This window comes from Engraulis encrasicolus, chromosome 8 (assembly GCF_034702125.1).
Source record: "Engraulis encrasicolus isolate BLACKSEA-1 chromosome 8, IST_EnEncr_1.0, whole genome shotgun sequence".
In the NCBI taxonomy this organism is placed as follows: Eukaryota; Metazoa; Chordata; class Actinopteri; order Clupeiformes; family Engraulidae; genus Engraulis; species Engraulis encrasicolus.
This window is the reverse complement of record NC_085864.1, coordinates 54098967-54124141: the sequence shown is the minus strand read 5'-3', so window position 1 is coordinate 54124141 and position 25175 is coordinate 54098967. Positions and strand designations below refer to the sequence as shown.

At 45.5% G+C, this 25175-nt stretch overlaps 2 protein-coding genes across 2 annotated transcripts in view; both read right to left on the bottom strand.

The window, feature by feature from the left end:
- Window positions 1–23032, bottom strand: part of scn2b (sodium channel, voltage-gated, type II, beta) — a 37734-nt gene extending 14702 nt beyond the window's left edge. Inside the window, exon 1 of the mRNA XM_063204536.1 lies at window positions 22999–23032. The gene's annotated coding sequence lies outside the window, so the exon portion shown is untranslated. The remainder of the gene's footprint in view (window positions 1–22998) is intronic.
- Window positions 10623–11961, bottom strand: LOC134454752 (uncharacterized). The gene is made up of 3 exons (XM_063205910.1): window positions 11305–11961; window positions 11027–11137; window positions 10623–10909 (listed from the first exon to the last, which is right to left on the bottom strand). The coding sequence occupies exons 1-3, from the start codon at window positions 11651–11653 to the stop codon at window positions 10623–10625; spliced, it is 747 nt and encodes a 248-aa protein (XP_063061980.1). The 5' UTR covers window positions 11654–11961.
- Window positions 23033–25175: the final 2143 nt, after the last annotated feature.

Here is a 25175-nt window from a genome sequence, read left to right as displayed (position 1 = left end):
TTCAGCCGCTTTGGGCCCATAGAAGTCAATGTAATTTGATGAATTTGGGCAGAATTTAGCACATTTTGGTGGTTTTTGAGAAGCCTTTGGGCGGGATTTGATCAGACACATCTGGCAACACTGAGTCCTGTTTTAATCCATGTAATGAAGGCAGTGGTGTGTGTGTCCGTGTGTGTGTGTGTAAGCGTGTGTGTAAGCGTAAGGCTCTGCAGGGTCCTGTTTTAATCCATGTAATGAAGCCAGTGGAAACGCTGACAGTGATTCCCATTTGTTATTTAATCATTTGGCTGATCTCCCCAGATTAGCCCACTTGCATTTGTCAAGAACAATTGTGTGTGTGTGTGGGTGCGTGCCTGCCTGTCTGCCTGCGTGCGTGTGTGTGTGTGTCTGCGTGCGTGCATGCGTGCGTGTGCGCACTGTAGAGTGAGTGACATGGCCTTTCCAGGCCAACCAGGGTAAGTAGCCTGCAGGCAAGTGGTGGTCAGTATTAGCCCTTGGATCACACACACCTCTCCAAACGAAAAAGGAAGTGTGTGTGTGTGCGTGAGCATGTGAGCGTGTGTGAGCGTTGGTCAGTATTAGCCTGTGGGTCACACAAGTCTCCAAGCGAAACCTGAAGTGTGTTTATGTGTGTGTGTGTGTGTGTGTGTGTGTGTGTGTGTGTGTGTGTGTGTGTGTGTGTGTGTGTGTGTGTGTGTGTGTGTGTGTGTGTGTGTTTGTGTGCACGCGTGTGTGTTAGCATCACACACACACCTCTCCAAACGAAACCTGACACCTACACACAAGGTTGCTGACAGTGTTGACTGGGTAATGGCAAAAATCATCTATAATTTGTCAATGCATACAATGTAATGATTCAGCCAAGAATCTGGACGATAATCGTGTACTGTGAGCCTGGTTTTAGGTGCGCAGTCATTTTAATTGTTTCTTCAAGTCAAGGGTCCATGTGGGCCCCCCCACCTCGTATGCCCCCCCCCTGCCTCGCGGGGGCTGCGGGGGTATACTTTACGACCCTGGGCATACGACGTAGTAGGCCTACTTTGGAGGACTTTATAGAATTTGAGATGGTCCTTCGAATGAAGAAGGTTTTCCAGCCCTGTGTGGGTCTGCTGGGAGGGCTGTTGTGCACGGAGGGTAGAAGATAGAAGATAGAGGTGCAGACAGCCGACCAATGGTGTTACGGCATCATGCTGCCAACCAATGGTGTTACGGCATCATGCTGCCAACCAATGGTGTTACGGCATCATGCTGCCAACCAATGGTGTTACGGCATCATGCTGCCAACCAATGGTGTTACGGCATCATGCTGCCAACCAATGGTGTTACGGCATCATGCAGCCAACCAATGGTGTTACGGCATCATGCAGCCAACCAATGGTGTTACGGCATCATGCAGCCAACCAATGGTGTTACGGCATCATGCTGCATCTACATTTACAATTAGATCAGCACAAATTTGTTTACTCTCTCTCTCTCTCTCTCTCTCTCTCTCTCTCTCTCTCTCTCTCTCTCTCTCTCTCTATCTCTCTGTCTCTCTCTCTCTCTCTCTCTCTCTCTCTCTCTCTCTCACACACACACACACACACACACACACACAGACGCAGGCACACACACACACGCACGAACACACACACACACGAGCAAAAGAGGGGTATGTGCACGTGGAAGGAGAAGGAAAGCATGCTCTCAATCACACTACACTCCAATACACCCCCCACCCCCCAAACACACACACACACACACATACGCCCCCCCACACACACACCCATATCCCCCCCCCCCCCCCTCCCTACACACACACACACACACACACACACACACCCGTCTGCAGAGTCAGCAGCCCCTCTGGCCTGATACTCTACACCAGCACTACGTCAATGTCATACCCACCCAACCCTTCCCCACCCAGCCTTCACACACACACACACACACACACACACACACACACACACACACACACACACACACACACACACACACACACACACACACACACACACACACACACACACACACACACAGCCAGCCTTCCCCAGCCAGCCCTCCCATGCACCCAACCTTTCTCCACCCAGTAAGCCTTTCACCTTCATGTATGGTATATTTAGTGCATCTCTCTCTCTCTCTCTCTCTTGCTGTCTTTCTCTCTCGCTGTCTCTCTGTATCTCTTTTTCTCTCTTTTGCAGTCCACCTCTCTTTCACTCTCTCCTCCTCTTTAACTACACCTCTCTCTCTCTCTCTCTCTCTCTCTCTCTCTCTCTCTCTCTCTCTCTCTCTCTCTCTCTCTCTCTCTCTCTCTCTCTCTCTCCCCTTTCCACATTTGCTACATCTCTCACTGCCTCTTGCAATGAACTCCTCTCTCTCAAATTCAAATTCAAATATGCTTTATTGGCATGCCTATTGGTAACAGTGTTGCCAAAGCGTACAGATAACATAAAAGAACATTACGGTCAATTAGGAACATTAAGCATACATGTGTTAAAAATATCACACGCACACACACGCACACATACACACACGCACATGCGTGCACACGCACACGCACACGCTCTCTCTTTCTCTCTTTCTCATGCACTCTCCCTCCCTCCTTCTCTTCTCTTCTATCCCTCACTCCCTCCCTCTCCCTCCTGCTTTTTCTTCCATTCCTCTCTCTCTCGCTCTCTCTCTCTCTCTCTCTCTCTCTCTCTCTCTCTCTCTCTCTCTTTCTCATGCACTCTCCCTCCCTCCTTCTCTTCTCTTCTATCCCTCACTCCCTCCCTCTCCCTCCTGCTTTTTCTTCCATTCCTCTCTCTCTCGCTCTCTCTCTCTCTCTCTCTCTCTCTCTCTCTCTCTCTCGCTCTCTCTCTCTCTCTCTCTCTCTCTCCTCCTTTCCTCCGTCCTTTTGCATCCGTCTATTCTCTCTTTTTATCTCTCTCTCTCTCTCTCTCTCTCTCTCTCTCTCTCTCTCTCTGTCTCTCTCTCTCTCTCTCTCATGCACTCTCCCTCCCTCCTTCTCTTTTCTTCTATCCCTCACTCCCCTTCTCAGGCTAATTCCCAGTTCAGAGCACTGTCACATCCAGTGTTGCCAGATGTGTCTGACCAAATCCCGCCCAAAAGGTTCTCAAAACCCACCAAAATGCGCTAAATTCAACAAATTACATTGACTTATATGGGCCCATAATGGCTGAAAAATACGCCAAGTGGCCAATTTTCCCCGTTTTTACCCGCAGACGATCATCCAAAGTAGCCCAGACCAATCTGGCAACACTGACTGTAACAGCCAGGATAAGCTTTAAAAACTGCAGCAAAGCCTCCCATCTGCTAGAACTGTGTTTTCCAACCAGGAGTAGGTGTAGTGCTGGGGCAACACCTGCCTTGCATCTGCTAGAGCTGTGTTTCCTAACCAGGAGTAGGCGTACCACTAGCCCCATAACCGCACGAATAGACCAGGCGCGATGTGATTCAAGCGACAGAGCGATACGCGCGATTCAAGCAACTAGAGTATGTCCGTTACAAGCAAAAGGCAAAGCATTCAAACATTCCCATTGTCTGTGGTCACTGACCTCTATACAGTCATTGGCTGTCGCGGCTGGTCGCCGAACCGCGTCATAGGAAGTTGAAAGGATTTCAACTTCAAACTGTCGCTCTCGTCGCGCAAATCGCCTCTAGTCTCCAGAATCGCTTTTGTCACGCAACTCAATGCAAAGTCAATTACTTCCGTCACTCGCCTCGCTTTTATCGCGGTAGGTGAGATATTCTGGTCTTCTGAGATATGAATATTCCTGTTGGTTTTTCGCCGAACGTCGTCGTGGCTCATTACCATAATAGTCGCTTGACTTTAATCGCTGAAATTTGCTCTAGTCACTCAGATCATGTTGCTACTAGCGAATTCGCTTTGGTTTCTTTGGTCGCTGACCCTCCATAGAGAAATAATGACTTCTGTTCCTCAGGTAGCGTAGGTCGCTCCTGGTGTACACATACGTAGCTTAAAGGAGAAATCCGGTGTAAAATGGACTGCTGAAAATGGCTATTTTGGGAAATTCAAAATGGTGAACCATGGAGAAGATCCCCCTTTTTATGAGTGCAATTTTTCCAGTCATAATGAATACTTAGAATTTGATGGTGGTGGTAAGTATTCATGGTTTGCAAGCCATTTTACACCTGATTTGCCCTTTAATGCACGCTGTTCCACCAGTGGAACGATGTAGTAGTCAAAATGTAAAGATGACAAAAGTACGTGATAAAGGCACATAGGCAGGAGATATAGAGCATGACTTAGGAGGTATTTTGTGATGTGACAAAAGGAGGTAGGCCTAAGCAAGACAAAACACTGTGCTAGAAACATTGTGCACCGCTAGCCCCGTTAACCGCCAGTTAGCATGTCTGCACCCTCTTCCTCAAAACAAAAGAACTATCACCTGTTTAAGCAATAAGCCACGAGAGGCTATGGGTTGTGGGCGGTGGTAACTCAGATGGAAGAAGNGCCGTTCGGCAACCCAAAGGTTGCAGGTTCGAGCCCCGCTCGGCCTGACTCCATCGTTGTGTCCTTGAGCAAGATACTTAACCCCAAGTTGCTCCTGGTGGCAGGGTGGTACTGCAACAGCCAGGCGAAGCTTTAAAAACGGCTGCAAAGCAAAGCCGTCTTGCATCTGCTAGAACTGTGTTTCCCAACTAGGAGTAGGCGTACCACTAGCTCCATAACCGCACAAATAGACCAGGCGCGGTGTGATTCAAGCGACAGAGCAATACATGCGATTGAAGCGACTACAGCATGTCCGTTACAAGCAGAAGGCAAAGCATTCAAACATTCCCATTTTCTGTGGCCACTGACCTCTATACAGTCATTGGCTGCCGCGTCATAGAAACTTGAAAGGATTTCTCGTCGCACAAATCGCCTCTAGTCTCCAGAATCGCTTTTGTCGCGCGACTTAATACAAAGTCAATTACTTCCGTCGCTCGCCTCGCTCTTGTTGCGCTTGGTCTATTTGTGCGGTAAAGCTGTGCCAGGCAGGGACATTCTGAGATAGGAATATTCCTGTTGGTTTTTCGCCGAACGTCGTCGTGGCTCATTACCATAATAGTCGCTTGACTTTAATCGCTGAAATTTGCTCTAGTCACTCAGATCATGTTGCTACTAGCGAATTCGCTTTGGTTTCTTTGGTCGCTGACCCTCCATAGAGAAATAATGACTTCTGTTCCTCAGGTAGCGTAGGTCGCTCCTGGTGTACACATACGTAGCTTAAAGGAGAAATCCCGTGTGAAATGGTTTGCAAGCTATTTTACACCTGATTTGCCCTTTAAAGGGACACTGTGCAGGAAATGGACAAAAAAAGGAACTGCAACTAGGCTGCTCATTGAAACTGGGCTGCCTATTGCCAAATTTGATCTTTTTACTAAGTAATAAACACATATTTTTTAGTATTGTCCAAGTAGAGTCTTTTTTGCAGCTAAAAATGGCTATTTTGGGAAATTCAAAATGGTGGACCATGGAGAAGATCCCCCTTTTTATGAGTGCAATTTTTCCAGTCATAATGAATACTTAGAATTTGATGGTGGTGGTAAGTATTCATGGTTTGCAAGCCATTTTACACCTGATTTGCCCTTTAATGCACGCCGTTCCACCAGCGGAACGATGTAGTAGTCAAAATGTAAAGACGACAAAAGTACGTGATAAAGGCACATAGGCAGGAGATATAGAGCATGACTTAGGAGGTATTTTGTGATGTGACAAAAGGAGGTAGCCCTAAGCAAGACAAAACACTGTGCTAGAAACATTGTGCACCGCTAGCTAGCCCCGTTAACCGCCAGTTAGCATGTCTGCACCCTCTTCCTCAAAACAAAAGAACTATCACCTGTTTAAGCAATAAGCCACGAGAGGCTATGGGTTGTGGGCGGTGGTAACTCAAATGGAAGAGGAGCCGTTCGGCAACTCAAAGGTTGCAGGTTCGAGCCCCGCTCGGCCTGACTCCATCGGTGTGTCCTTGAGCAAGATCCTTAACCCCAAGTTGCTCCTGGTGGCAAGGTGGTACCCTGCGTGGCAGCCACGGCCTCCGGTGTGTGAATGGGTGAATGTGAGGCATACAATGTAAAGCGCTTTGAGTGCTCGAAGGAATGGAAAGGCGCTATATAAATGCAGTACATTTACCACTTGTGCTCGATTTATGGGTAAGGAGAGTGGGGCACGACGCAAAGAGGAGTCCTGTAAACGGAGTGCCCCGCGTCGTTCAGTTGAGGAAGTGATTGGTTACCCCGGCAACGACTACTGGGATGCGTGCATGTGTGCGTTCGTCGCGTTACCAGACACACATTTCGCTACAAAAACTCAGCGAGGGGCGATAAACACAACAGGAATTAAACGTCTTTGCAATCACACTGATACCCCACCCACTGACGGTACAAAAATGTACTCTTCTTGCAGAACCCCTACACCAACTGCAATATATTCTCATTTCCAAATGCGATGGGCCACGTCTAACTTAGACGCGCATATGATCTTCAGTTGGAAGGTGTGTGTTTACGCCCTATTTTCAACGGCTATCAGCCAATCAGAATCGAGAACGAGACCGGACAACGTTAGATGATGTGAATGAACAGGGCCCGGTTCTAGTAAATTTGCTGCCCTAGGTCAGTGGTTCTTAACCTGGGGTGCGGGCACCCCCTCGGGGTGCGCCAGAGATTTCAGGGGGTGCGTAGAATTTTGTTTTTGTAGAGGTTCTAACTAAAAACTGCTTTCAAACATTATAATTAGGCCAAATCAAGACCAAATTAAAGCATGTTTGGTCCTAATGTAAAGTCATTAAGGTATTGATCAATGTAATTATTCACTTAAATCATTTTTTAAGTGCATATACACGTGTAGACGTTTGGATTGGGGGTGCACGGCTTGTCTTGGGCACAGGTTAGGGGGTGCTTCAAGAAAAAAAGGTTAAGAACCACTGCCCTAGGTAAGCTAGCACCCCTATTCCCTTTTGTGTACTTAGAAATTGGCATCAGTAAACATTAGAGATGTACAGGATCCAAGATCCGGTTCCGGATCTGGCAGGATAATAGGGTTTTTCAGACTATCCGGATCCGGCAGGATCTTAAGCAGTGGATCCGATATCCGGCAGTTACTAAAAATCAGGATCTGAGGCATCTGTACTTTTTACGTAGCCTAGGCTTTTCAGTCAGTCTTTCACAACCCCAATCGCTGAGTGAAAGCCCTTTGGAAGCGGCCGTTGAAGGCAGTGTGGCAGTAAGCCAATGAGGCATAAAAATAGTTTGCGGCAACGTAATAAAAAGGGCCCACGTGTGCGAGTTGGCTATGTGTTTCAACCCTTTCGTAGAATCCGGTATCCGGTTCCGGATTCGGCAGGATCTTAAGCAGTGGATCCGGTATCCGGCAGGATCCTAAAAATCAGGATCCGGTGCATCTCTAGTAAACATAAGCTAATCTAGTAGCTACACTGAGTGCCTGTTGAAGAATGACTGAACAATTTTGTTCAAGTGTTTCAGCGAATCTTCTATGTACAATGACATGAAGAGTTTCGTTACATTTTATTTTTTACTTTGCATTTCATTATTGGAAATGACTGTTCAGACGTCCTTTCATCTATGTGTGAATTCTTGCAATTGCATTTTATTCTACTTACTATTTTATACAACTGCATTTCTCCTGCATGTTAGCCATGATAAATGAGATGCTAACTGCCAGACTGATTGCCCTCCACATTTATGACAGAGTAAAGAGTATCGGCACCAGTGTTAATTTTTAAATTTAGTTTTAGTCACTCTTAAATACTTGATGGTGACTGTGATGTTGAGACTACGATGGTGCTGGCACAATTGTACAAATCAGTTTTTCAAAGAGGACACCACAACACCTTGCATTAATTGTGTTTTTATTGCAGATTGTGGGGCCTCTTCTTTGGAAAACTGAGGCACATGTGGGTCAAAGACGTGCAAAATGTCATTCAGTGTAACGGATGCCTTCTGCTGACTGTAACTGTAAAAAACATGACTCTTTTTATTTATTTATTGTTACAGGGAATTCATGAAAGCCTCCACAGTCATCCATTCACTTGAAACAATTTAAAAATCGTGTTTTTTTCAGTTACAGTCGGCGGAAGGTGTCCGTAACACTGAATGACAAAGACGTCTTTGACCCATAAGCATCCCAATGCTGCATCAGGAGCTATACGCAGCTCTACGCAGTGATGCTGTGAGGCAGAGAAAAATACTGCAGTGCTTTCCCTCCCCTCCTGACTACCCCTCCCTCCCTTCCTCCCTCTCTATCAGTACCGCTCTCTCTCTCTCTCTCTCTCTCTCTCTCTCTCTCTCTCTCTCTCTCTATCTTCCTCTCTCTTTCTCACTTTCTTCCTCTCTCTCTCTTCCTCTCTCTTTCTCTCTCTCTTCCTCGCTCTTGCCCTCCCTCCCTCTCTATCAGTACAGCGCTTTCTTTCTCTCTCTCTCTCTATCTTCCTCTCTCTCTCTCTCTCTCTCTTTCTCTCTCTCTCTCTGTCTCTTTCTCTCTCTCCTCCCCGCTCCTGCCCTCCCTCCCTACATTGCTCTCCTTCTGTCTCCCATTCTCCTGCCCATACCCCAACACCCCCCCTCCCTCCCCTCTCTTCCTCTCTCTCTCCTTTTCCACTTTGCTATGTCTGGCTCCCATTTAACACACCCAAACAGTGATCCCTTCTTGCCCATACCTGTTCAATACTCTCTCTCTCTCTCTCTCTCTCTCTCTCTCTCTCTCTCTCTCTCTCTCTCTTCAGCCTCTCCCGCAGGTTTTATTTTGTTCTCTTTAACTCAAGGTCATAAGAGGAGGGAAGGGATGATGATGATGGTGGGACAAGGTGAACTGCATTCCACTGCTTGTCTAGTGAAGCCCATAGTACAAACTGTACGTACCGAGCCCACCCTAGCCCAGCCCAGCCCAGCCCAGCCCAGCCCAACCCAACCCAGCCCAGCCCAGCCCAGCCCAGCCCATTCCAGCCCAGTCCAGCCCAGCCCAGCCTTCCTCTGCTAGTACAAACTAGCCTTGATCTCATTAGCCGCGCTTCAGCGGCCCGGGGCCGCCCGGGGCTCAGGAGAGTGGCCGGCTCGGAGCTGCCGGCCCCGGGCCATTTTTTGCCTGATCGGACTCATAGCCGACCCCAGGCACATTCAGGTACACGCCTTGTTTGTGAAACGTCAGTCGGGCACAGCCCACTTTCGCCCCAAATCACAGAAGGACAACAACAGAACAACGACAAAGAAGGAGAAGAAAATGGAGCAAACTCTGCTGGAGCAGGTCGCAGTTTGGCTCGTAGCCTACGGACAAAGACGACAAGAACTGCAAAGAAAATGGCTTGCCTTTCAAGAACAGTTTTATTACATGGCAAAGTTGTCGATTCAGAAGCTGTATGGGACGCAGCGCATGTTAAGAAGACAAAGACGCATGAAAATACGAGCAGCTCGACAACTGAGAGTGAACAGAAGGAGACGTGCGAACATGCCCAGTTAATCCCCCCAATCGCGCACAGAAGCATGAGCCCCGGACATAGCGAGACATGAATGTGCAGGTAATTGAATAAGTTACCATGTGAAAGGAGACCAAATCCCGGAGACATAGCACCTTCATCAGTTGCTTGCTATAGAAAATTATGAGCCCCGGACATAGCGACACACCCCCTCGTTGTGGCGTGCCACCTGTCTATTCATGGTGAATGTGCAGGTAATTGAATAAGTTACCATGTGAAAAGAGACCAAATCCCGGAGACATAGCATCTTCATCAGCTGCTATAGAAAATGATGGGCCCCGGACATAGCGACACACCCCCTCGTTGCGGCGTGCCACCTGTCTATTCATGGTGAATGTGCAGGTAATTGAATAAGTTACCATGTGAAAAGAGACCAAATCCCGGAGACATAGCACCTTCATCAGTACCTATAGAAAATTATGAGCCAGGGGAATAGCGACTATTTATTAAAGTAGCCACGGAAGTAGCGTAGCCTACAAGTCGTTCAATCTGCATAACATCGGTGTGTGTCCTGCAGGGAATTCTAAGTATGCGCACTATGGCACATGTCTGCAAAACGTATGCCTATGGTTTAGTATGTCTGCAAAACATGAGACACTAGGGCAGCAGAGTGAGGATGATTTTAAATAGGCCTAAGTCAATAACAGCTGTGCTTTACTGTGTAATAATGTGGCTGCATGGGGGACTTATTGCTAAATTCTGGGCAAATTATGGTTAAGCATTAGTTTGGCGTGTTTGGCTTTCTTATGGCATAATTTCATAAGATGCAACTTTGGCACTTCTGTTTGTGTTTTTAAAGTTATTTAGCTATTTAGTTATTTAGTGTCTCACAAATACTCACACATGACATTTATGTCGGCTTATTTAGCTTTTGCGCTATTATCGCCGAAGGTCTGGTAGGCTATATCGCACGTTTCAGACAGATCGCCAAACACAGTTTGAAATTTACACAAGGGCTTTAATGTCAAATGGATGGAAATAACAATAACAATAACAAATAAATAAAGGCAAATCACATTCAAATCCAATATCCTATAAAAATACAAAAAGTCAAAAATGGTGGATTTGAAAAAGAGCTTTTCAAATAAAAAAAAAATGAGTAGGCCAAAAAATAGACTTCTACTCTTGCGCAGTGTTGTGAAGTGTCTACTTCTTGTGGATCATGGCGGCTAGCAGACTCAGCATCTCCTTGCCCCTGCTGTCCTCTCTTCTCATCTGCTCTGCCCACGCTTCCCTCGCAAGTTGCATCTGGAGGCCGAGTTCCTGCCCTAGTTGCTGTGCTTGTTGCTGTGTGTTTTCCATCTCTCTCTCTCGCATTTCCTGCTCGCTCTTCATCTCCGTTTCCCGCAGCATCACCTCACACTCCCGGTCTTCTCGAGCTACCCTCTCGAGACTAGCCAGCAGGTCCTGCTGATAAGTCCGTCTCTTGGGCTCTGTTGAGTTACAAAGACAACATTAGTACCATGTACAATAGCATATAGGGGCCTAAATCACCGCAAATAAATGGGTGTAGATATGAAGATAGGCTAGCTATATATTTTAGCCCATACCCTCTGCATCACCCATGACCGACGTTTCAGCGTCCGACTCGACAACGCTGTCCTCCCTCTCAGGCGTCTCACACAACCGGGAGTTGGGCTCCGGTGTTGGAATGGGACGCTCTAAGACGCAGAACATGGAACAGCGGGCGTTAGAGCTTTCCGATATGACTCGCAGAATATAGGCTAGTAGGCATGTTTGCATGCAGACGCATCATAGCCTTTAAAAAAAAATATATAGGCCTAAAATAAAGATAAGTTTTTATAGTTTTAGATAGGCTACACTCTACCATTTTCTGCAGGCTGCAGTTCTGCTGTGTTCCGTCCCGTGGATTGACTAGGCCGGTGACCCAACACGCTGTCCATCAAGTCATAAAAAGGGAACTTCTTTGGCGCCACACCACTGCGACCGTTGTGTATTTTGGCCGCTTTGTAGGACGCCCGCAGTTTCTTTAGCTTCTCACGGACTTGTCGTGTTGTTCGGAACACACCGACCTTGGCCATCTCTGAAGAAATGAACTTCATCACGTCTTCGTTTCTGCACACCCCATCGATTTTCCTCTGGACTGAGTCTTCAGCCCAGATGGTGAGGAGCGTCTTCACGTCCTCCACAGACCAGATCACGCGCTCAGCAGCCATCTTCTTCTTTCTTCGTTCTTGTAGTGTATAAAAAAATGAAATACTGTATGCTTCAGTCTCAACATCTGCCCTTTATTTGGTCTCGGACACTAACCCCTCCCCGACCCCTCCCTGACCTCTGCCCGAGGTTGACCCCGCCTCCGAGCCTCGGCGGTGCTTGATGGCCCATCGAATTCGACGGGCCAGGAAAAGCGGCCCTTAGCCCCACAACCTGGCCCGGCGGCCATCTTTAGCACCTAGCCCCCTTTTGATGAGATCACCGTCAGCCCCCTTTTGTCCGGGCCAGCCCGGGGCTGGCCCTGCAATGAGACTAAGGCTACTGTGATGCACCAGTCCAGCACAGCCCAGCCCAGCCTTCCTCTGCTAGTACAAACTGTATGCACCAGTCCAGCCCAGCCCAGCCTTCCTCTGCTAGTACAAACTGTATGCACCAGCCCAGCCCAGTCCAGCCCAGCCCGGCCCAGCCCTGATTTGCTTCTCTCTGAGCAGTTCAAATTGTATGAACCCAGCCCAAACCAGCCCAGCCCAAACCAGCCCAGCCCAAACCAGCCCAGCCCAGCCCAGCCCAGCCTAACCCAAACCAACCCAGTCTAACCCAAACCAACCCTGCCCAGCCCAGCCTAACCCAGCCCAGCCCAGCCCAGCCCAGCCTAACCCAACCCAGCCCAGCCCAACCCAACCCAACCCAGCCCAACCCAGCCCAGCCCAGCCCAGCCCTGCACAGCCCAGCCCAGCCCAGCCTAACCCAAACCCAGCCCAGCCCAGCCTAACCCAAACCAGCCCAGTCTAACCCAACCCAACCCAGCCCAGCCCAGCCCAGCCTAACCCAGCCCAGCCTAACCTAACCCAAACCAACCCTGCCCAGCCCAGCCTAACCCAAACCAACCCTGCACAGCCCAGCCAAGCCCAGCCAAGCCCAGACTAACCCAAACCAGCCACCCTGCTCTGTACAAACTATGTGCCGGACCAGGACCAAAACCAGCCCCACCCCTTTCCTCCTCCCTCCTCCTCCTCCTAGACCTCATAGTGGACATTGCTCTCAGATGCAGGCTATAGAAAGGACACATCTATCGCTGTCAATACTCTCAACACTCACAAAACAACCACGTTTTATAAGATTATCCCATACACAGATGATGAGGGGTTCATGTAATCTCACTTTACCCCGTTTCACCGCATTTTCTGTCAATAAGTGTCTGTCTGTCTGTCTGTCTGTCTGTCTGTCTGTGCATCTGTTTGTCTGTCTCCAAGACTCAAACACTGCCGTATCACAGTATTGAGGCGATGACTGCACAGAATAAATGTGTTTCACCTACAGACAGTGGTGCAGTCTACTACATTTCAGGGATTTCAGAATACCCACCTAAAATTGATTGATCCATTGTTCTGAATAGCACAAATACTATATACAGTATACCCACTTCAAACAAAATGCTCAAATATACAGTATACCCACCATAAAAAAGTAGACTACACCGCTGCCTACAGATTACAGATTACCATATCAGCAGTCGTGTGGCCCACAGTGTCTGACATCCACACACTGCTCAGCAGTTGAAGTAGCCGCCAAGCTGAATGCCATACACAGTGTTGGCTGTCACTTCTTACATAACACACTGCAGTACATAAAATACCCATCTGACACAGCAAAGAGAGTTCAGGATAAATATACTACATGGACATGACCAGGGAAGGAGGAGGGAAGAGAGGAGGAAGAGGACAGGGGGAGGAGGACAGGAGAGGAGGAAGAGGACAGGGGGAGGAGGAGAGGAGAGAGGAGGAAGAGGAGAGGAGTAATTGAAGAAGAGAGGAGAGCAGAGGAGAGGAGGAGAGGAGAGGAGAGGGGGAGGAGGAGAGGAGAGGAGGAAGAGGACAGGGGAGGAGAAGAAAGGAGAGGAGGAAGAGGACAGGGGGAAGAGGAGAGGAAGAAAGAAGGAGAGGAGAGGACAGGGGGAGGAGGAGAGGAGAGGAGGAAGAGGACAGGGGGAGGAGGAGAGGAGAGAGGAGGAAGAGGAGAGGAGTAATTGAAGAAGAGAGGAGAGCAGAGGAGAGGAGTAGAGAGGAGAGGAGGAAGAGGACAGGAGGAGGAGGAAGAGGACAGGGGGAGGAGGAGAGGAAGAGGAGAGGAGAGGAGTAATTGAAGAAGAGAGGAGAGCAGAGGAGAGGAGAGGAGTAATTGAAGATGAGAGGAGTAGAGAGGAGAGCACAGGAGAGTAGTAATTGAAGATGAGAGGAGAGCAGAGGAGAGGAGTAGAGAGGAGAGGAGAGCAGAGGAGAGGAGTAGAGAGGAGAGGAGAGGAGAGGAGAGGAGGAGAAGAGAAGAGAGGACAGGACAGGACAGGAGAGGAGAGAGTATGTGTGGGAGCTGGAGATCAAAAGCTACAATGAGAGAGAGAGAGAAACAAAGAAAGAGAAAGAAAAAAGAAAGCTAAAGACAGAGGAGAAATACGTATACTACACCACACAGCATCTCTCCATGGCATCTGACACAGCCAGGCTTTGAAACTGCACTGCATCACTCCGATCATGAACATTATATTGACATTCCTTAATGCAGTCAAAGCTTCCTCCATTTTTTCATATCTCTACATTACATTACACTTAAGTTATCTGACTCTTACATTACAATGCACTTAGCTGACGCTTTTATCCAAATCGACTTACAGTTATAGGCCTACACAGGGTTTTGGTTACAATCCCTGGAACAATGTGGGGTTAGGTGCGTTGCTCAATCACACTGCAGCCATGGATGGAGGTGTAGGGGGTATAGGGAGGTAAGGATGGGATTCGAACCTGCAACCCTTTGGTCTTAGTAAGACCACACATGGCTGTCCACATGTGTGTGTGTTAGATATACAGTATAATGGAATCAAAACAAGGCGAGCACCCTTTCATTGAGATGGGATTGTCCACATGTGTGTGTGTTAGATATACAGTATAATGGAATCAAAACAAGGCGAGCACCCTTTCATTGAGATGGGATTGTCAGTGATCCCATTCAATACTTCCTGAAAAAGCTTAACTAGGCCCCTATATCATATCAAAACAACATTGTTATGACAGTATCAAAAGGGACATATTAAGACATGGTTGTCTTGTGTGCCAGACAAAGCCAGGACAAGCAAGGGGGCGGTGTGATGCCCCTGCCCTGAAACCTCCCCAACCCTCAAAGCCGTGTTGTTAAAAGTAGAGTGTCGAGGGTCTTACGGATAGGCACACAGATACGGCAGGACGCAGGAGATGGAGTTTTTGCGTTTTATTTTGCAAACCACAGTGAGCCATAGACCATAAACGAAACCAAAAATAAACCAAAAAGTTGAAAAATATAACTATACACTATTTACAAAAATATACAAAAAATAAACAGGTTACGAGGAACCAAAATAAAGTTGCACAAAAGAAATAAACTTAACTAGCCTAGGCTCGAATGCAAAACGGCCATCAAAATACTCACACAGCTGAGTAGGCCTATATTATGGCAGAGCAAACAAATACAGGTCTTGTGTCTACCTGGCTCTCCAGAGAATGAGAGCATCCCCATTACGAAGGATGCCTGCCTCCTCCCTATAGGTGGCTAAAACAAATGCCTGAAGAAAAAACAGGGAATTTTACATAGGCAGTACATCTTAATTAATTTAAATCTTTTAAAAGCGCGCTACAACAAAATAAACATTATCAGGCCTTAACAAGAAAAATAACAAACAAATACAAATGCATGGCAACATGCAAATGTCAAAAACCATGAAGTTTTTGGAGATTAACAGTCAACGGGATGGCGAGAGGATGTGCACACGCGAACGTGCCCAAGGATAAAAACGTCACTCTCGCCAGCACGCAACCCTTTGTCAAACACGGAAGTGCTGCGAGACCGGTAAGATGAGGAACTTTCAATTGCTTAAGAAACATTACTAAGTGCTCTCAAAACAATGCAAAACCACTCGTTTGAACTCATAATGATGAATAATGGAATTAGGCATAACAAAATAAAGAAACAAAACATATTGACAAAACTTGGATTTCGTGTGGTTTGTGATTGAAAATGTATGCGCGTTTGGATGCAATGTATGCGAGTGTAATGTATGAATACTCCGGGTTTAAATGGTTGTCAGCTAAGCATGTGTCGACCCATGATGACTAACAAGACCATAAATGCAGAATATGAAAATGAAACAAACTGAAGTTCATAAACAAAAATAATAACTCGGTCAAAAGTTTGAATGGGGAGACTGGTTCATGCTTTCAATGGCGCCTGCTACAGCAGACGCCGTGATGATGACGCGCGCTCACGGGTCGCATCATCACACGTGTCTTGAGGGGTTTTAACTAGGCCAGTACATCATATCATAACAACATTGTCAGTTATCAGTATCAGTATCAATAGGCTTAAGTAACAGATTAAGACATGGTTGTGTTGTGTGCCAGACAAAACCAGGACAAGCGAGGGGGCGGTGTGATAAGGTTCGAATCCAGCCTGGGTCAAGACCCACTCCAGTCCCATCTTTCTCTAACACTCTCTTTCTGTCTTATCTACAATTAAAAAAAAACAAACACAAAATACCCTTTAAAAGGGACAGGAAAGATGTTAAATATCAAGACCGGATAGGGCAAAACAATATAGACACTAATACATGTTAGATTCTCATATTATCCTTGTGTCTCTCATGGGTGCCGGAAAGGGGAGGTGGGGGGGTGCAGTGGTGCACTCGAATCTCCAGATTTGGGCTCCCTATATGAGGCTTCCTCAACTTTTACTGCAGACAAATGAGTTGAGTGCAGCAGCAGTAACATTGTAAAGAATTGTAAAATAAATAATCAAGAAAAAAAAATGCACTACTACTTTAAAACTGGTTCCGGAGGCCCTGTTGTCGCTTGTTTCTTACTTTTTATTTTAATGTTTATTATATATATTTTTTTATTATATTATTATCATTATTATCATCATTTTACCTTATGTTGTATCTTAATGTTTTAAATGTTCTTTGACTCTAATTTATTTCCTTCTTTCTTCCCTGTTTCCTTTCTTTTTGCATTTGTTAATTTTGTGACGCACATTGAGTTGCACCTGTGTATGAAATGCGCTATACAAATAAACTTGCCTTGCCTTGCCTTGTTTCTATAGGAAACAGTGTAGAACAGGACCGTGCTAAACGGTACAAGTCACTAATAGATCGGATTTGATCCTTTTATCCCCTGTGTGTGTCTAGTATCTAGCCTATATATGGAGTAATGTAGCTATATTTAGATAAGAGCTGCCTACTCATCTGCCCCTAACACACACACACACACACACACACACACACACACACACACACACACACACACACACACACACACACACCCAACCACACACACACACACACACACACACACACACACACACACACACACACTGCCACTCAGGAGTTATTCAATCCAGACCTCAGAAGATACGCCACCGCCCATGACAACCAGCCCATAATCGATGGCACTACACACGCACACACACACACACACACACACACACACACACACACACACACACACACACACACACACACACACACACACACACACACACACCAGTGCACAGCAGAGTTATTTAAAGCCTCGACAGTGGACATATTCACTTACACACACATGCATACGCATACATACACACAAACACACACAAACACACGCACACACGCACACACGCACACACACACACACACACACACGCACGCACACACACACATATTAAAGACTGGAGTATCCACTGTATTTGTAAGATTAAATGTCATGTCTGGTGTGTATCAGAGATAGTCAGAAGAGCAATGTCATGATAGAGGGTAGCCTGGTTATCATCGACGTTCAAATCTCTTCGAGACTTGGTCTGACCAAGAGCATAACAATTAACATTTCCCAAACGGCATAGTTGACCTGCCTCCCTTGGTTTGCTTATGGTTGTTTGCTTCCCGACAAAAGTGAAAGGAGTTCCCGTATTTGCGGGAACTCAGAAAGTACTTGCATTGCTCTTGACCTGACTAGATAGGGGGTGCACCATAGCTTTACTATAACCCAGTCCTGTTATGACGTGTTCTTTATGTTCTGCAATAGCACAATAATTGAATCGATTATTTTATCACAGGCTCAATGTTCCATAAAAGCATGAAAACACAAAACAGCCCAGGACAGTGACAACACAAATCAAGGTGAACGCATAATAATATACAAACTTCTATCTTCTATTCCAGTGTTTACACATCAGAGAAACAACTCATGTCATTCTGGTTAGTGTCAGAAAGTGCAGATAGTTTGCCATATTTGACTCAACAAGTCTGCACATGAATTTTTACATACAATTCCCCAAGTAAGGCAGTGGTGCGCACATCCAAGATGCAGGTGAACGTTTTCGAGTGGTATGCTCTTCATCAGTGTGCGGACATTCCACCTTTTTTTTTACATACAATTCCTCAACAGGTGAACGCGTGAAAAATGGGGACATTTCTATTTAAAATATGAAATAAAGAGCAGGACAGCACTCCAAAACTTTGTCACAAAACTTGGAGTGCTAACCTGCTCTTTAATTCATATCTCCTTGAGGAATGAGCACCCAGTTATTTACTTTGTTTGAGTTGAGCACGTTACACCACTGACATTTCTATTTACAAATGAAGTGCTTGCGCTTCTCCATCTTATCCGAAAGGCATCATTACTGGATATGCCAACTGTAGTTTCTTCAGTTTATGTGTTCAGTATTTACACCATAGATGAGCTGTGGGGAAAGGAGGACAATAGAAGGCTCTGAAGAGATGACCTTAAAGGTACACTGTGTAAGATTTTTAATTGTTTATTTCCAGACTTCATGAAAAGGGGGATCTTCTCCATGGTCCGCCATTTTGAATTCCAGAAATAGCCATTTTTAGCTGCAAAAATGACTGTACTTAGGGCCATAATAGAAAATATGAGTTTATTACTTAGTAAACTTTCATGAAAAGATCAAATTCGGCAATAGGCAACCCAGTTTCAGTGAGCCGCATAATTGCAGTACCTTTTTTGACCATTTCCTGCACAGTGTGCCTTTAAACCTTCTCTGTGCATGTGTGAAAGTGCAGGCCAACATATTGGACTGTGCACAGGGTTGCCAGATGAGGCTGATGATTTCCAGCCCAAAAAATGCTCAAAACCCGCCTAGAAGCACAAAATCCCGCTCAATTCTATTGATCTTTATGGCAAAAATTGGGTGGGTTTTTCTGCTGAATGCCATTTTTACCCGCACAAGGCCATCCTAAGCAGCCCAATTGGGCGGGAAACAGCCCAATATGGCAACACTGACTGTGCATATCATTTTACATCATCGTCACACAGATCATCAGTGATGATGTAACCCAGATAACACACTTTCTTAACTACATTGAGAGTGCAGTCAGTGAGTAATTATTCTGTGCTGCACACGTACAAATATTTTGTGCTATGATGTGGTCTTTACAAAACAGTAAGCATTGTCTACATACTTAAATACCGTATTACATTTGTTATGACGTGTTCTTTAAGCTACATTGTGTAATAACACGATGCGCATTGTCTACATATTACATTTGTAGTAGCATGTGTAATAACACAGGGAGTGTACTCCACGCGTACACACATATAACAACATGCTGCAAGACCCGAGGTCATTTGCCAAGGTCAGCACAACACAACACGTCGTTACGTAGCCTGTCCCCTCTCTGAAAACCTAAACATACTGAATTCCATGTATGCACTTCAGGTACTTACAATGACAGAGTGTGGTCCTATCATAGGACTGGACTACTGAATCCATTGATATCATTGATACTGTATCATAATGTGATTGGTAGCCTATGTTGCCAGATTGGGCTGTTTCCCGCTCAATTGGGCTGCTTGGGATGGCTGTCTGCGGGTAAAAATGGCATTTTGCAGGAAAACCCGCCCAATTTTGCCCATAGAAATCAATAGAATTGGGGCGGGATTTAGTGCTTTCAGGCGGGTTTTAAGCATCTTTTGGGCTGGAAATCATCAGACTCATCTGGCAACCCTGTAATGGTAGCCTATGTTTGCACCGCCGAATACCATTGACATGCACATGCACTGTATGTTCTGCCCTACTTCAGGGAGCGTACTGTACTGCAGATGAGAGATCCTGTGCCATTATACATCATCAGCTCATTCTGTATATCCCCCAGCCATACCAGACCCATAATGGGAATGATTCCCCACCTTGTTTTTAGTCACTTTTCTTTTCTACACCATTCGTCCTTCTACCCGTCAGTCCGTGGGAAACCGCACATTTTTGCCACACCTTACTGTGACATTATGTAACACACTGTCTGGATGTCTACCGTACAGCAAACAACATTTGGTTTCATGATAACTCAAAGTGTCATTTTGTAAAATGGTGGACGAAGCACATGCTGTATGGCAGTGGCATTGGGAATTAGATGAGAGTGATATTACGTATGTCAGTGTGAGAGAGAGAGAGAGAGAGAGAGAGAGAGAGAGAGAGAGAGAGAGAGAGAGAGAGAGAGAGAGAGAGAGAGAGAGAGAGAGCCAGTAAAGGATAAGGAGGAAGGTCCCGCTTAGAGGAATCCACCGCCCTCCCTCCGCCCTCCTGTTCCATACCCCTTCCCTCAGGACACTTCTCCTCCCGGCCCAGAATCACTGACAGGCTGCACCCTCTAGTGGAGCTGATGTGTAAGTGCAACTGCAGCTTGAAAATGGTGATGATGCAGTGCAATATGCTCCCTCCCTCCCTCTCTCTCTGTCTCTCTCTCTCTCTCTCTCTCTCTCTCTATCCATCTCTCTCTGTCTCTCTCTCTCTCGCTCGCTCGCTCTCCTAATTGCTCTCTCTCTCTCTCTCTCTCTCTCTCTCTCTCTCTCTCTCTCCATTAGCCATTCTCAGTAAGTGCTTAGCGCAGACTGCTGGACAAGATGGGCATTACAGCATGTGTTATTACATTACATTAGAAAATGCTGCAGACATCACATAACATCACATAACACTATCTATCTCCTCACAAAGACAATTATTAATTCGTTTTATTTTTGTAAGATATCACTGGAGACCTCAGTGTTACAGTGTGCAGTAATGGCAATATTAATTGCTATTTAGCTGGGGGAGAGAGAGAGAGAGAGAGAGAGAGATTCAGTTGTGTAACATTTCCGGTTTTCATAAGGACATCTGATATGAGAGCTGTCAAACTCCTCCATTGTTTCCCGAACATCTGCAACAGTGTTGCCAGATTGGGCTGTTTCCCGCCTAATTGGGCTGGATGGGAGTGTGCGGGTAAAAATGGCATTTAGCAAAAAAAAAAAAAAAAATTGCCATTAAAATCAATGGAATTGGGCGGGATTTTGTGCTTCTAGACGGGTTTTGAGCATTTTTTGGGCTGGAAATCATCAGCCTCATCTGGCAACCCTGATCTGCAATTAGGCACTACACAATCCTGAGTGTGTGACTCATCCCGAATTCTGTTGACATGCATTGCACTGTATGTACTGCCTTACCTCAGAAGGGTATACCAAGAAGCTGGTTCAGGAGTAAACCAGGTTAAGTTCAGAGGTAAATCACCTAACAGTAAACCAGGTTAAGTTAAGAGGTAAATCATCTAATAGAAGAGCCTGGAGTGCCCACTAACACAGATGCAATCTTACATGACCTTGTGTGTTTTGAAAAGCACTGTATTCAATAAAACTATTACTATGATGATGATGATTATTATTCGGTATAGTATTATTATTATTATTATTATTATTATTATTATTATTATTATTATTATTATTATTATTATTATGACAAAGTTATTGAAAATGAGGACTCCAGGCTTTTCTCAGGGGAGAAAATGGGGACTCCAGGCTCTTCTATTAGATGATTTGCCTCGTAACTTAACCTGGTTTACTCCTGAACCAGCTTATTAGTGTATATCTGCAATATGTAGAACTAGACTACTAGCCCCAGTCTGACGGGAAGGATGCTGACGCGGCATATGCAGCACATTACTCCTCTAGGCTGACAGGACATGATGCCGCTTATTGCGCTGTGCGGGATCAGCTGATGATGGATGTTAACTGGCCACATGGAATCAAGTTACACAGTTTGCCCAAAGGCTTTCCTGCTTTGTGGTCTGTAAAAACATCGCATGAGGGACACTGCTGGCCCCGCGGTTATAACAAATGATCGTACAACACAGCCGGTGTACCACGCCGAGACATGGCTGGAACTGGTTTTACGCAACGCGTTAAAAATGTATGACTGTGCTGTGTTCTCTGGTGGCGCTACTGTAACTCGCCTACATGTTGTAGCCTATATAATCAGGACGCTAAAATCCAACACAAATAATTCTGCTCATGACATACGTCGTCCCTTGGTTTGAACAGTAGGCTAGAGCCAGTCTGTCATCATATTTGCTGTAATGTGCGTGCCATTCCTGGTTCATTACTCAACAGAATGACGGCTGCGGCAGGGGAAGGGAGCTTCAGTGAAAGCATTTATATTATATCAGTGTTGCTCCACTAGTGACGAAAAGTCTTCAGTCACTCAGATGCTGCCAAAAAAACTCCCATATACGTCACAGCTACTAGAATGTAGCGCGCAGAAACGAATACTACAACGCGTGGGGGTTTGCATACGCTTGCGCAGGGTCCGAAAGGCAATATATAGCAACCTGTGTCAAAAAAAACAAGATCCATCGATTGTATGTGTATCACCAGCCTGGTGGTCCCTGTGTTGTACGTTGTTCTCTATGGCAGAATGGGAAATACACTGCGTTTTTGGCAGACATCCTCAACTGGCTGCTCACAGTCGATAAGGCGTTTCTTAACACACTGAATCTTATTAACATATTCTTATCGTGTGCAAAACACTGTACGTTTTTGGTCATTTAATCTAATCAAGGCTGTGGTTGAGCCGTGGGATACCGTGATGCTGATATGACTCCTGCGTTTCCTTCAGGCGGGGAGTTGGCGGAGGAGGAAGGTGTTGTATCGTGTGATGTTGTTAGTAGTGACGACGGGCAGGTTACCGAATCAGTAGGCCACCTACCACCTCGCCAAAACCGGCATCACTGACAGCTGAAACAGGCTACACTGACTCTACAGATGTCATCACCATTTTGTGTGTAAACTACAGCCTTCTCTCCTCTCATCATCAAACCACATTCAACCTGTATATCGCGTAAGGTGGGCTCTCAACACAAACACAACCACCACTTGGCTATAATTGATATGCAAACAGACGCGGACATGGACAGCAAATGCGCGCATGTCATTGCGAGATGTAGGCTATACGAGACACGGAAAGTGCATTGGTAAAAATAAAATAAAATATATTTGCTCTCAAATGTATGATTCAGTCGCTGTTTACTTACCCAAGACCAGCACGAGTCCTATATAGCTTAAGTTGGAGGATGCTGGAGTGCAGCATTTGCTTGGCGACTGCGATTTAAAAGGCATTTCCGGGAAGAAAGGTAGGCTACCACCTTGTACTATGACTATGCTATAATAAAAAAGGTGGCGGTTGGTTTTTTACTTGATCTTTCTCGTTACAAAAATGCTGAAATGTGATGTTATTATCAATGCTGTGACATGGCTGGCAGTGTCTAGCCGGAGAGGGGGTTGATTTTGTGGCTGTGGGAGACGCGCCAGTCGGGCGGGTGGGGAGGAGCGACATTACTACCTCTGTGTTCTCTAAGCCGTTTTACTAATGTATTTATTTAGACAGAAATATCCCCATTTTTATAACATCTCTAATTTATATCGTCCTTGTATGTATTTTTTTAACTTCTTGGTCCTGTCCTTGGTCCTGTCCTTTCAATTTCCTTGTATGACCTGTGACAATAAAAGCGGACTTGACTTGACTGTTTTCTGTACGTGGGCTGTGTCGTCTACTTTTGCACAAGCTGTAGGCCTATGTATGTTACTGCTGCTGATAAGTAGCATTTTCAACATATGGGGTGCCAACTTCACACAGGTTGGGGAAACACCTGTGTGAAGTTGGCACCCCATATGTTGAAAATCTGATTAAAAGCATTTTGGTTCGATTGTGCATCGTTTGTGCACGATTGTGCAGGCAAAATGAGCGTTTGTGCACAAACCCTCTTTAAGATATTTACATTTAACCCTATCCAGACCGGGCTTTTTGGCATTCCTGGGACCGGGGGGGCTCTTTTGACCCCCCCCTCATAACTTAGGAACCGAATGGCGTATGACCACCAAACTTGGAGGGGATGATCTTCAGCCAAAGATCTATGAATGACATCAGTTTGGTGTCATTATTGGATATTATGACGTCATTTCCTGATTTTATTGCCCAAAATGTCACTCTAATGTATTTTCCATTTAACTTGGGTAATGCACATCAATTTTGGTTATTATGTGCATCAGACCACTTCAAATGTTCACAAGGGTGTCGGATGCTAATGAAAATGTAAAAAAATATGAAAAGTGATGATGATGAGGCTTAGATTAGTGATTTCTGGTCAGGCATACCTGTCAGAAAACCATTGCCATGGCAACAACACAAATGATAAACCTAATCTTTTGGTATCACATTGTAGCCAACTTCATTCTAGGAAAAGTCACAAAGTTTCGTAGTCATAGCTTTAGTCATTCAGGAGTTATACGACATCAAAGTTGGTGCGGGCACTTTTTTTTTTAGTTATTTAACTTTTAATTTTGTGAAAGCAGGTCACTCAGCACCCCGATTTTCTTGTGTACAATATGTCATGCTTAATGATTATATGGATTTTCTACTTTTTTTGTATTATTGCCATGTTTCTTTATGGATGCTATACATAGAAATGATCTGATCAGGAAAACAAACAGCACTTTATCTGAAGAATATATAAGACAAAATGTCTGGCAACTATGAAGTGTTGAATCATTTATTTGGACAAACGGCACAACAGTGTGTGAACATGTGAAACCAACAATAAAACTGGCAGAAGTCATGAGACTGTAACGGGCCTGGTATAAACAAGGCAGACTAGAACATGAAACATTTTGTCTGGCAGTGCAAGATTCAAAACTGCAGGCTGTGGGTTGCTCCAAACCATTCAAGCTGCCTCTGCATGTTATGACCAACAAAAGCAGCAGTAATTCAAACGTGTGGAGGACGGATTTGTGACTAACCTCAAATGGGAATATATTCCCTCATGTATTTCCCTCATTCAGGGCTGTTTAATTAGTTTTCTTGTTAAACAAAATCAATCTTTGGTGTAGATGACAACATGCGGTAGGATCACAGACTTGTAACAGGCCATTGTAACATGTTTGGCAAGGTCATCATATTCCTCCTATCTACATGAGGATCGCCGACAGAGGGGCACATAATGTACAACAATTTTTGAGTCATTTGGAGGTTGACGGGGTGCTGAGTGACCTACTTTCACAAAATTAAAAGTTAAATAACTAAAAAAAAGGGGGGGACTGTGGATTCTACAAGTGCTCGTGGTCATCTGGATGTACCTATGTTTGTCCCACTTTTTTGTCATTTCCCTGAATTCACGAGGTAGGCTGTGAACTTTGAAGGAAGTTTCCCCAGACT

What these genes read in the sequence shown, in the direction of transcription:
- LOC134454752 (XM_063205910.1), bottom strand. Translation starts at nt 11,653, where the DNA reads ATGGCTGCTGAGCGCGTGATCTGGTCTGTGGAGGACGTGAAGACGCTC. An exon ending in ACTGCAGCCTGCAGAAAATG is followed by an intron (nt 11,138 to 11,304) that starts GTAGAGTGTAGC and finishes TCTGCGTCTTAG; the next exon opens with AGCGTCCCATTCCAACACCG. An exon ending in GGTCATGGGTGATGCAGAGG is followed by an intron (nt 10,910 to 11,026) that starts GTATGGGCTAAA and finishes GTAACTCAACAG; the next exon opens with AGCCCAAGAGACGGACTTAT.